This window comes from Pleurodeles waltl, chromosome 7 (genome assembly GCF_031143425.1).
Source record: "Pleurodeles waltl isolate 20211129_DDA chromosome 7, aPleWal1.hap1.20221129, whole genome shotgun sequence".
Lineage (NCBI taxonomy): Eukaryota > Metazoa > Chordata > Amphibia > Caudata > Salamandridae > Pleurodeles > Pleurodeles waltl.
In genome coordinates, this window is record NC_090446.1 from 671,933,942 (window position 1) to 671,947,629 (window position 13,688).

The following is a 13,688-nucleotide window of genomic DNA, read 5'->3' on the forward strand; positions in this document are numbered from 1 at the left end:
GAAGTCATGCTAAATTACATTTTAATCTAGAAAGATGGGACAACACCTGTTGCCGCTTCATAGGATTTTTTAAAACCTTTTTACACTCATGTTGTTATTTTGAGCGGCATTTTAAATGAAGTCATCAGGTAACAACAAAATAAAACAAAGACTAATTAATTGAAAATATAATAAGTATTCACAAAAGAAACAGAAGAGGATAGACAAGACAGGTAGAATAAAATAATGGAGACAAGAAAACATAAGGGGGAAATAATCCCTGAAGAAATATAGGAGGAGGAAGGCAACACAGGAAGCAAAAAAAATCATGTTTGCAGAAATGATGGTAATAAGAAAAGAAGTCATCCCGGGGAATGCAGAGAGAACGGAACGCCTCAAAAAGATGGAACCAGGCTCGGCCCGGTGACTAAGTAAAAATAAAAATACAATGTACCTTGCAAAAGCTCTAGAGTAAACACAAAGGGACAGATAATACAGAAATATTTGATATATAGAATAACTGGGTAAAGACATGAAAAACAAATGATACAACATAAGACTTATAATGAAGTACAAAGGGAGGGGGCTATAGATGCAGTATAAAATGATAAGTGAGTAGGGAACACGAAGATGAAAGAATATTCCATAAATGGACTGAATAATGAATTACAAGGGTAGAAAACATTTGGTAAGAAGAGTAAATGCTCACAGTAAATGTAGTACCTAAACGGAAGAAGTAGTAAGTTAAACAGACTCATTTTAAACAAAATGTTAATCATGTTTTGGCTGTAGCACCAATCTCCATTTTCTCATGGATATGTTGGCAAAGAAAAAACTGAATTTGAGATGGATCTTCGAAAGAGTAGGAGTTCTCCTTACAAGTGATTTTAAAAGTACAGGGATGAACTAAGCTGTATCTTATGTTCAAAGATGTTAGTTGTGGGCAAAATTTAAGGAAGCGTTTCCATCTGGCAGCCGTTGCGTTTGACGCTTCTTGTGAGAAATACACCTTGTGGTCACACCATTGTAGAGGCCCCTTCTGTTTAGCGGCAGAAAGTCACTATGTTAAAGAAAGAGGATAGTTATACCACTAGGTCTAGCAGAAGAAGGTTTGGGACCTAAACGGTGAGCCCTTTGGATGTTAAGTAAGCTGTTATCCTGTAGATTTTCCATGGAAGGGAGAGGTTTTTGCAAGAAGGAAATCATGTTAGACTGTTCCTTCGATTTCTATTTTCCAAATCCTTTGTTGCTCTCTTGAGATGTGCAATATCCTTTGACAACTGAGAAACATCAGTAATAGAGTTTTCCACTTCGACAATACACTGTTCTACATCTGCAAGTTGTTGTTTGTGCTTAGACCATTTCTCCTCAATATATATAAGGGCAGCGTTAGTTTCTAACATAAAGGGCTTTAGTGCTTTAATTTCTTCCACAACATCCTCTAGTGTAAGAGGTGGTGGTTTGGAGAGAGAATCTGTGTATTTCTTGAGTCTCTTGACTTAAGCCAGTGGCTGTTTTTGCAGACATGTGGAAGGCGTTGCAGAGGAGCCAATCATGCCAAAATAATTATTTTCCTCAACAGCAGAAAAATGATATGAGACAAGGTCCCATTGACGATTCTTGTGTCAAATAATGAGTTTAGTAGAGTTCATGTGACCTTCTGGTTCTTCTGCAAGAATATACCCATAAATATGAGTACCATCACTGAGTATTTATGAGTAAAAAAGGGCGCTCCTAGGGTGTACAAATGCACTATAAAGCACAACTAAAGGGAACAAAATCTCCAAGTTTGCAGCCCAAAATACATCGACTGCTTAGGAGGACTGCATCAAATTTAATAAGAATAGTTAATTAGATGAGGGAGAAATCCATCCCTGGTAATATAAATTTAAAACCAAAACAACTGTAGTTCGAATCATGAATAGGTTTAGAAATCATAACCCATCTTCATTATTATAACTGTAGGATTACTGATGTTCACACTCCTCTAACTTAGTAAAACAGGCTTTGTATTATAAGACTCTTACTGTGGTCAAAACATTGACAGACGAAAGCCCGAGATTGCAAGTTAGGCGAGTGTAGGCTCCTTGATTTTGCATTATCTCAGGTTTTGAGCATGACGGCCTACAGCAGCATGCCACACCGCATACCACAATAAAACAGTGACGCTTTAACAAAAGAGTTGAAGAAGTGTTGGTTTGGAGGCACCCACCTTCTGATCTCTAAATCCTTTAGGGCCAGATTTACAAGACCCGAGCGCCTCTTAGCGCCACACTAGCATAATTATTTTTAGACTAATGTGCCGGTAAGGCCATTCTCCTTCACCATTTTAACAAAGTAGTGCAATACTTACATTGCTCTACTTTGCACCCCTTGCGCCATGTTATGCTTGCGGCAGGCATAATGTATGCAAGGTGGCGTTCCCTTGTAGGAAGGCCCGTAAAAATGCGCAGTGAAATTTACAACATTTCACTGCATCATTTTAGCATGATTTTTAATTCCTGCTCAGAGCAGACGTTAAAATGACGTGCCCATTACTTTAAATGGGCCTTTCTTTACTTTGCAGGATTAGCGCCAAAAATTAATAGCATCACAAATTTTAACGCGTTTGTCCTAACATGCACCTGGTTCGCCTTATTGTAAATATGGTGTACACATGATGTAGTTAGTGGGGCACAAGAAAAGTGGCACATCACAGCTGATGCGCCACTTTCTTTTAAATCTGACCTTTGTTTTTTCTATTTATAATAGCGAAATTGTTTTCTGAAGTGAAGATACATGCCAGAACTGCTTGGGCCGATCAGAACCCAGCTGCCATCCTGGATGCGCCTGCGACGCACTCTAGGGCTGCAGAATTTATATCCAGGGCACAACCTGTAGACCAATTACCGGAGAACATTTTTTTCAAATTGTCATAGATTTAAAATAGTCTTTGCCTGTATGAAGGGAGGATATTGGCCCAGATTCACGTACTTGGGTCTTTGGTTATGAACAATGGTGCTAATGTGGAATATGCATTTTTCTGAGTGAACTGGAGCCAGAACACTAAGGAATGGTTCTTGCTTGTCGGTAGGACACAGCAATCTTGTGCCCCATTTTGTGCCAGACTCCGTAGTTTTGAAATGATAAGATCGATGATACAAAGAATGGCTTTCAATTAACTAATTTGTTAACAGAATTTTTGTGGAAATTTAAGCACCCTGGACTTGGCAAATCTCCCTGCTTGGTGTACAGAATCATCAAAAGAGTACAGCAGAAGAGAAAATCATTGTGTCTGGGAAACGAAAGAATAAACTCACAGTGCTGTGTAGTAATTTAGCTGACTTGTGGTACTTTCAAAACCATCACTCCAATTATGATTATTGTGAACTGAGAAGTTCCCTGACAACATTTAGGAATGCAGCCCACAGCCAGGTTCATTTGTAAGGTCATGAGACTTAGAAATCACTTGCAGTATCCTTAAAATGTATGGCGGGGTATTGTATTCCTTATAGTGCATCCTTCCCATTGACTGCTTTCATTTTTGGTGAATTGTTCTTTCAGGTGCATTGCAGACAAGAAGAATGAAAGCAGAAATTTATAGTGAAAATAAACACTCCACAAAGCAGTTAGAACTTGTTCAAAAGATATTAGAATTTGCTTTTTCACCCTGGGTCTGGTAGTATGATTGTGACATCAGCAGTCAAATGTAAAAACTTATTACAGCTAAGCAGCTATGTCATTTATTTGTTAGAGGTGACTGGAGACATCACAAGTGATCTGTAATATGAAACTTAGAGGCAGACTTTTATAAAAGGATTGCAAGCTTCCATGTATGATAAATATCATGTTATTAAAATCAAAATGCATTGGCTAATCCAGACCTGAAAAGACAGAAATGTGCTCTCGTAGGCCTAAGCCTACTTTCTGAGTGTATTTATGACTTTATGGAATTCACAAAGAAATAATATTAACAACAATACTAGCAGTAACCTTAGGAACTTGCGACCATAGCAGATTCTCAATAGAATTCATATCTATTATTATTTTCAATATTGAAATATACATTGATGCATGAAGTGCCACAACGGGTCATGGGCACTAAAGCAAATAACCCCACATGTCTTCTGTTTATTTGTAAATGAAAGAGATAATTCATATGGAGTGGAATCCTCACACACGCTGTGCTTGGGTACTATTGCACCTTCTGTGTGATAGAATCACTCTTGTCCATTGTGGAAGTCATGCTGAAGGGTATTTGCATTTGGTAACACTCCTTTGTATTTATATGTGCAAAATATTTTTCCCATAATAAACACTTGTCCTCTGCAAACGACCAATATTTGGGGTGGTCCCTCCTCTAGCTCACCAAAAACAATTTTACTTTTCTATAAAACCCATCTGCGAGTTTTCAGGTGTTGATAAAGTGTTTGAAGCTGCCCTTATCTTGGAATGGCCACAGATCTGAAACTGTGTAAAGATTGAACATTTTGTGAAATACTAGAGTCGATTTCAACTCGCAAATAAACTTTTTTCGCCAAAAATGTAACAGGCAGTGCTTAATTTGAGCCAGTGGTTGCCGGTGGGGGGCAGAAGACATGTGAAAGACGGAAGAAGAGAAAGACCAGGAAGCATCATGAATGGAGAAAGTAGAAAGCTGTAAGAGTAAGCTGAAGGGGCAGGGAGTGGATGTTAATGGACTAAAGAGGCCCATGTTGGTTTTAGGATTATGCTGTCTTAGTTTTCTGTTCTCGCACATTTAATTGCAGCAGCCCCATGTTTCAGAGGAGAGCTTTGGGCACATTTTATTAAATCTTTCTTCTGCATTTGATATCATCTCTCATGTTACCATTCTGATTTGTCTGCATGAAATTGTTGTAAGAGGTATTGACTGGCATTTTCCGTAGAGGAACATACCCCAGTAGAGAAAATTGCAACTTCCACATACAAATAACTACTTCGAAGAGTACCTCATGGGTCATCATTAAGTCCCACACTTCTTAACATTTATGTAGCCCAAGTGGTCCTACTGATTAGGTCTCTTGGCTTCTCATTTATAACACATGCAGATGGCACACAAGTGATCATCTGAGTCAATGACCTCGCTGGAAGGTGTGCAGAGTGTTTTAAAAGCTGCTTGACTGTGGAAGCATCTTTGATGCAAATGAACACTCTTAAGTTAAACACCAATAAGACAGAGATACTTACCTTTAACTCTCTGGCAAAGACTGGTCTGAGTGCTGGTGGTCACCGAATTTGGACCAACCCCACTAAAGTTACAATTTGAAAGGATTTACGAGTTGTCCTAAATATCACTTTGCTACTCATGCCCAAGTCAACATAGTCACCTCAAGATGTTTTTAACAACTGAGAATGCTTACAAAATGCCCATTTCTTTCACATGATTGCAGCAAAAACATCTACCAGGCAATGATTCTCTCTGGATTGCATCATTGCAATGCACTGCATTTAGGCTGTCCAAAAGACATTGTCATCCAGACTGCAGCCGGTGCAAAACTGGGCAGTTCTTCAATCTGCAAAGACAATCTCCAGCCTCTCCTTTTAGGGTTTATTGGCTCAAAACTGAGCAGAGAATATTTATGGCACTCTAAATTGTTCACTGACCATCCCATCAGCTGGGATCCAGATACATTCAAGTGAAATTGGCTCACTAAATCTCAGCTAGACTCCAAAGATCAATTTTGCTGCTGAAACTGACGATTTCCCTTCTACAGAAAGAAACATCAGGGAAGCCGATCATTCTCAGTTAAGACTGTTAAGCTATGGAATGCTCTTTCTAACTCACTCATACATATATCCAAACACCTGAATTTAGAAGATGTATAAATACATTTCTTTCTGTGTAAGTGGTTGTTGGCATAACATGTCGTGAAATTTCAAAGATTAATTTATTAGCAGCAGGACACTCTCTTAGGTAACAGCCATGCTCAAAAAAGAGAAGAAAAAACATGAACATAGCTTAACTCTGTCTTGCGGCTTATGGCACAAAATGCATTTGCCAAGCAGTCTCCCTTGCCAGCTCCTTGGGAAAAGTTGTGAAACTTAGAAGGGCTGATTGTTTAATACTTACATGTTTTTGTTCTTCTAGGCAAATTGGAGACAATCTGATCGTGCCCGGAGGGGTGAAAATCATTGAAGCAAATGGAAAGATGGTGATTCCTGGAGGAATCGATGTGCATACGCACTTACAAATGCCGTACAGGGGGATGACAGCAGTGGACGACTTCTTCCAGGGAACGAAAGCTGCCCTTGCTGGTGGGACCACCATGATAAGTGAGTGTCTGTGATCGGTGAGCACTGGTATGGCATGGCTGGCTCTGCCTCGTACAGGTGGCGGTGTCACGCGCAGGTCGGTGCTTCCGCTGATGTTTGTGAAGAACGCACGCGTGAGCTGCAGCTTGGGCGGCCCCATTGAGTTCTGGTCCGAGGAAAGGATGGGCCATGTCCTTGATGCAAGCATCGGTTATTTTACAGTGCTTTTTTATTGCTCGCCAGGATACACCGAGGCTGAACAAACCCTCTAGGAAGTGCTGACAACAGAAAACAAGGCCCTGGGCTGTTATCACACGGTCCAAAGTTCCAGATTGTTCTGTTTGGCGATTTGGATAAATACCCTGTTTTTCAATGAGGTTAGATAAGATTGTATGCATTTTCAGGAAGTTTTTCCGAAATAATCTGTGTCAACATGCAGTCAGGCTGGCCTCTGGTAGCACAATTCTTGTCATGCATTGAATGTCATACTTTTGAATTGTTACCTGCTGCCCTTCCTCTTCCATGCACCTCATGTCGCTGAGTCCCTAGACTTGAATCTTTTAATTGCAATGCCAGTTATTTCTGTAAAGCTTCAGGCATCAGCCAGTTTTTATTAATTTTACATTTTGACAGATAGGTTGATGTGCACAGGATCACACCATGTGTCACGTGGAGAAATGAGGATGAGAACCATGGTCTTCTGAAACCAGGGTCATCTTTATAATCACTAGACTACATCTCCCCTCTTGCTGGAAGGGTCCCAGATTTTAGCTACCGATTCATAATCCCTCCTAATGGAGGCCTGGCACAGACAAGAGTTTTCTGTTTACTGGGATTCTGGGCGCGTCGCCACCTTCACAGGACCACCCCTGACACAAACTGGCACATTGTAGCAGGGATGTCACGTCTGCATTACCGTCCAAACCAAGAAACTCATGAAAGTCTTCTAAATCTGGATGCCAACGCACTGTAAATTGCTCATTACCCCTGCACAACGAAAATCTAGATCCTGGAAGCTGGCCATAAAACTGGCGTCACGTCAGACTGAAGTCTGCAAGCATTCGAATTGAAACTCAGTTTTGATTTTATTATCCAAGACCAGCAGCATGCCTAGGGAGCGCCTAACCCGTTCTGAAAAAGGGCATTATTTAAATTAATCTGCTCTTGTCCTGTACATGGAACTACCCCCGTGTTACAAACTCATTCGAAACTAACGTCATAAACAGCAGAACTATCCCTCTCTATGCCTGCATCTGTTAGGGTGAGGTCAGAGACCTCTAAGCCTTATTGCAGCCGTGCCCACAATATACACGTATTTCTTATGTGACACGGCGACCCTTTATATTACACTGATATTGCAAGTGAATGCCGAGGAATCCAGGTTAGCGGCACTTTACGGGGCACTGGCAAAGAGCTGAGATATCTCCGAGGAAAGAGGAAGACAACAGGTACATTCCACACAAGGGACACCCCTCAGGTGAAGTGGCTACACAGGTCCATTGCACAGCTGAGACACGGGGGCATCCTAAGGGTTTTGGGGGCCCTGGGCCAAATGTATTCTGTGGGGCCTCTGTTCGGAGCAGCTTTGCATTTGTCTCTTTCATGCCCTCATCTGCCAGGTCACTGACAGTGCACAGTCACACTTCACCAAATTCTAAAAGTGTTTACATCTCATATTCAGGGATAGTGGTGAGTGCTTTCCATATTGTCACACAGCAGTAGTTCACTAATATTACTGTGAATACTCTTGGTGACGTCCTCCCATGTCTCACAGGTGTGGTACTTTTTTGCTCTAAAATAAACTTTTTTTTATGGATGTTGCATGAAACATAAGCACAACTTTTCTCTGCAAAATGTCTGCCATACACTCTCACACATCACCGACATTAAAAACAAATTAAAAGAAAATGGTGTCTAAAATAATTTGCTTAGGAATTATTCAAAGTCACCAGGGCAAGATTATCTGCAGAACAGAGCTGGCTCTATAAGGGAGGGGCCAGAGTCAACTTTGCCCATGCCTTAAAATATCACTGCAGAATCATCTCTCAGAGTTATAGCTGTTCTAGGCAGGAGCGGTTCCTACACTCAGGCGGAGGATCGTCGCCCCACTGGTTTTTCCAAAAAGGAAAAATAAAATGCTAATAATGTTCATTACGTTACTATCATTTTATTTTTCCTTGTAGGGTGGGGTGGGGCTGGAAGGGAGGGAGGGTGGCCAAGGAGGGCTATGTGCACACAAAGTGCGTATGTGTTTTTGGCCAGCCGTGTTAGGCATGCCAAAAAGACATGCCCACTTTGCATGTTCTCTGCCCGACTGTATAACACAGCCGGATAGAGACTATGCATAGGCTCTCATTCCCAGTCTGAGCAGCGAAGCAGGCCGCTCAGATCAATCACGATGCTGCTGTCAGCAGCATCGTGATTGGCTGGGAGCCCGTGCAGCCAGGAAGAGGAAGAGGATGGAGGGGAGACGAACGCGTCTCCCCCCAAAGGTAAGCGTTTTTGTTTTTTTTACATTTATTTATTTTTTTAAATCACCTCGTCCCGTCCCTTTGCGCCCTGTCCCGCCCCACCACCCCTGTTCAGTGGCAGCTGCCACTTGTTCTAGGTGGGCTTTTAGACACCGCAGCTATCTGTCACCTTGCTTGGTTGTTATAATAGGGTGCATTCTATATCAGATATGTTCCTCAGGCCTTTCACTATTAGAGGAACAGACAAGCTCTACTTTATGTTATACATAACTCACGAGGTGATGCATCAGACAGCAGAACTATCCCTTATGTGAGCCAGGTGTACTGACCCCGTGTGTCCTACACAATCATATGTTACAGGACTACTCTAAGGCAGCAGAGCAATCGTTCATGCTATGCATATGTTGGAGGCTAGCACGTAAAACAGCAGAGCTATTGCTCAGATTACAGTAATGCTAGTAGTTGGTGTATTACATAACATACCTGTTATTAATGTAATAGCACAGTGATGTGAGAGTAAATTAATATTAGCACTATTCTTTGGTTTGCGTCCACGCTATAAATTAATGCTTCAGAAAGCAGGGCTATTCCTCAGATTACACAGAAGGTACACGTTTCTTCATTGCACACTAGAACTATGCCTATACTAGACAAAAGTTAGATGTTTGAGGCTCCAGCTTGTAGAGCTATCCGTCAGAATGTGTAGATGCTGTAGGTAGATGCATTTGAAAGCAAAACTATCTCTCATTTTGAAGACACGTCATGTTAGTTTGCTAAACTGTAAAACTGCCTCAGGTAACACAGCTTGCATTGATTGCAGCCTCGAACAGCAGAGCTATCCCTGGATGACGCAGCTGTTGGCACCTGAGGCGAACACTTTCTTTTGTTGCTTGCCTACATGTCTCCACGAAACAGTTTTGGAATAGGCGCATCAAGGCTATTATTATTTTTTATATAGGCGTCAGTTTTATGAATGAGGTTATTATTCTTACTGTGTCACCCATCTGTCCTGCTTCACATTGTTTTTAACTACCAGAGTTAAAGTGACAGTGCACCAGAAATCTAACAATTCCCTCCCAATGTAGGATCTGTGTACCAGAATTCTATCAAGTTTTGCTTTCTTGGATTTCATTTTGCAACCTTCCCAAGATACATGTGACCTGTCCCTAATTTGAATGAGGGCTAGACATCATCACTCTATTTCTATTTTAAGGCACAATGGATTTTGGGATCAAAAATAGCTAAAAAAAAAAGGAAAACGTTCTCTTTTTTACTCGGTGCAGTTTGGTGCACCCTTTATATCTTTAGGAAGATGTTAAAGAATATTGTCAAATTCTGCACAGAGTTGTGTTTTAAAGGTTCCATTGTGGGAGTTAAATATTCTCTTCATGTAAAGTTCTTGCATTGTGCATGTTTTTAATATATTTTTTTAAATAGATCTACACCACGTTTTCTGCCAAAAACAAAAGGGATATGCTAGGCTCTGAGAATCTGAGGACATTTCGAACGAGCGCAATGCCTCATAAAGGCCTGTAGGGCATGGACCTGGACTGTCACATGACTCATTCGGATGACGCGACTGATTCAGTCTTCCCATAACCACTACACCTCTGGCTGTTTTTTTATGTAGACCTAAACAGTTGCCCCTTGCTGATGTCTATGAATTTTCACCTGCATTCCACCCTGTGTTTTCTGGGTGCCGTTGCATGTGTGTTTTTAGGGGCTATAAACCTCACAGAGGAGCCTGTCAGTAACCTTATATCTCCCTCTCTTGTTAATGCCCAGTTGATCATGTGATCCCGGAACCCGAATGCAGCCTGACAGAAGCCCTGGAAAAATGGCGGGAGTGGGCCGATGCCAAGGCCTGCTGCGACTATGCCCTGCATGTTGACATCACCCACTGGAATGAGAGTGTGAAGCAGGAGGTGGAGGCGATCATCAAACAGAAAGGTAGGTTGAAGCAGAATGGCTTTTTGAGTGTGAGGTAGAGAAGAAAGAGTTGGGGTACTGGGTGATTGATCGTAGTACTAAAGAACCAGATATGTGTATGTTGATGTGGGGGCTCCCTTTGGTCAATTTTGTGTATACATTATACGCTATAGTGGATAACAAATCAATTGAATCTCGATAGCAGTGGCGTAGCGTGGGTTGTCAGCACCCGGGGCAAGGCAAGTAATTTGCGCCCCCTAACCCGTGGATTTTAGCACTCGCGAGTGCGAGCACGCCCCCCCCAGATGTTGCGCCCGGTGCGGCCGGCCCCCCCCTGCACCCCCCACGCTACGCCACTGCTCGATAGATAGATAGATCGATAGATAGATAGATAGATAGATAGATAGATAGATAGATAGATAGATAGATAGATAGATAGATAGATAGATAGATAGATAGATAGATAGATAGATAGATAGACAAAGTCAGCAAAAGCACCAGTTATGGTAAGGTCACCCTTTCCTGTGAAAAGGCAGTTTACTGACGTTCACAAATCTGCAAAACATTTTTGAAACAAAAATGCATCCACTTCAGTTTTTAATGGCAAGTTTCGTGCAGACCCATCAAGCAGGGGGTGAAAAAAGGAGATGCTGAGTGTCCAAAAAGAGCATTTCCCTTTTTAATTACCATTGGAGTTTTTAATACACGACAAAGAAAAAGTATATGAACAGCAGTACACCACTTTTGGCATGTAAGGTCTTTCTTTACCTGTGTTCAGTGGCCTTGGTCACAGGATTCACAAATCCTACTTCTTTTTTTTTTAAATTGGCAACCTGCTGCCAACCCCAGCTGCATACGACCAAAGGCAGTGCTGTGGGTGTCGGCTTTTAATAGGAGGCTACATGGATGGGTGGTTGAATGTAATGTATGATGAACAAAACATACATTTATGGAAAAAAAGGTTAAAGTGAAGATGTGGGTAACTTTGGTTATAAGACTTCAATGCATCCGAAAGGGCATATTGAAGGCTTGTCTTTAGCCAACAGAAGAAAAAATGGAAAATCTAAAATAAGTGGATTCTTTAACTAGCTAATTTGTGAAGACAGCTTTCGGGACTATCTGTGATCTCCAGAGTATTATATCATCATTCTTCATCAGAGGACTACTTGCCCTACCTAATATGAGAGCTTTATCAGGGTAAATTTACAAAGGAGAGGATCTAGTCATTTTGTCCGTTCCACAATATATTGCCTCAAAGTTCAAAAATAACACTTTTCAAAATAAAACTTCCACATTATTTCTAAACAGAAATACATGTATTGAAAAAGCAACATTTCCTAAAGTGTGGGTCCCCACAATTTATCAAAGTTATGACAGTGTGAAAGGGTTGCCTTATTTAAGGGTTTTAAGTATGGGGTGTGGATTATAGGCTATAAGGGTTCAGGCAATAGCATGAAAGGTTGGGTTTAGGGATATCGTTTTTAAGGTATTGGTATAAAGGTGTGCTGCATAGTATTAATGATGCAGGGTTAAGGGCATAGGATATGGGGGCTTCAGGTATGAATTAGGGGTTACAAATTTAGGGTAAAGGATTTGTGGCATAAGGAATTGTATATAGGGATGCTGGGTTAAAGATCATGGATAAGGGTTTCCTGGTATGGGGTTAAGAATTATGGGTTTGGGGTAATGTTTAAAAGTGTAAGGTTATGGTTTGATAGGTTAAGGATTGGGATTATGTGGTGTATGTGTTAAGACTATGCATTAAAGTTTGGATTTGAGGAAATGGGATAGGTGTAAAGGCATAGGGTTACATTTTTTGGGCTGAAGGGTTGACCATATGTGTGGTGTGAGTTGAGGATATACAGTAAAAGAGGATAGTAGTTTAATTTTACAGGCTGTGGTTAAGGGTAAAAGATTGAGGGTTTTAGTTTTGGGATATAAAGTTCAGGGAATGGTTTAAGGGGTTATCCACTTGGATTACATTTGCTTAGTGTTACTGTCCGAAATCTATTTCTGATGTGTTGATGATTGTTATTGATTTTAATACTGTCAGTTCAAAACAAGGAAAATGTGTTTTGCTTTTTCAGTAATTCTGGACTTAATTAATTTCAGTGAAACAGACCACAACCTTGTCTCGCTCAACATGGAAGACAGGCTTCTAATTTCTTGTAGTTTAGTCAGCTTAATGTTTCTCTGGCCATTTTTGGGCAGAGCAAAATGCTGTTTACGTTTTTCCGTGGTTAGACTCTTTTAAAAAAAAAAAATATTTGTATTGATTTTTATCAAGATCCAGCCAGATAACAAAAAAAACAATGCAATTCCATACTTTATCTTAAGCATCCTTCCCAATGATTCCCACTAGGATGACTCCAAATGAATACAATCCGGCTAGGCGACACCCCAGTTTCATCTTATAATTAAGCCTGAGATGATTGCACACAGTTGTCTAGCAATAATTCACCCCAAATCTGTGAAAACTTTTTACCCCCGCCCACTCTCCTGGCATATCTCATCTTCTGATTTCTGACCTGTACCATTTTACTGAGCCATTCTTGAGGGGAGGAAGTTAAATCAGAGCACCAGTTTCTTAACAGGAGAGATCTAGCAATCACATTGGCAATAAAAACTAATTGTTCCCATCTAGGTGAAAGCCCTGGGATCATAGCCCAAGCCCACCAGCCAGATACTGGGCATTATAGGAGTCTGGGCAATAGTTGTTAATATCTTAAATACACCATCCCAAAATTCCTGAATAAGTGGACATGTACCAATCACGTGTATCCAACCAGCCACGCCTGCTGTCTTACACCAAAAACAGAGATCCCGACAGCTGGGTATCGTCTGAGATAGGTGTTGTGGGTTGTGATATAATAATCATTTGCTAAAGAATATCTTACGATGCCAATTCGTGCCTCTCAGTACTGCAAAATGTAGCTGATTGATCTTCCCCCAGCATTCCCTTGACAAATCAAGGCCCTCTCTAAGGGTCCACTTTCTTGCTGCCTTTACCCAAAGATCAGTCTTATCCTGCTCTAAAAATAACCTTCTCCATGCAGC

At 41.0% G+C, this 13,688-nt stretch overlaps 1 protein-coding gene across 2 annotated transcripts in view; it reads left to right on the forward strand.

Annotated features, from left to right (window-relative positions):
- The window catches only part of DPYSL3 (dihydropyrimidinase like 3), a 305,571-nt gene that overhangs the window by 221,564 nt on the left and 70,319 nt on the right, over positions 1–13,688 (forward strand). For both annotated transcript variants that reach the window (XM_069244670.1, XM_069244671.1), the window contains exons 3-4: positions 6,068–6,252; positions 10,488–10,652. In XM_069244670.1, the coding sequence (XP_069100771.1) occupies positions 6,068–6,252; positions 10,488–10,652 (350 nt within the window). The remainder of the gene's footprint in view (positions 1–6,067; positions 6,253–10,487; positions 10,653–13,688) is intronic.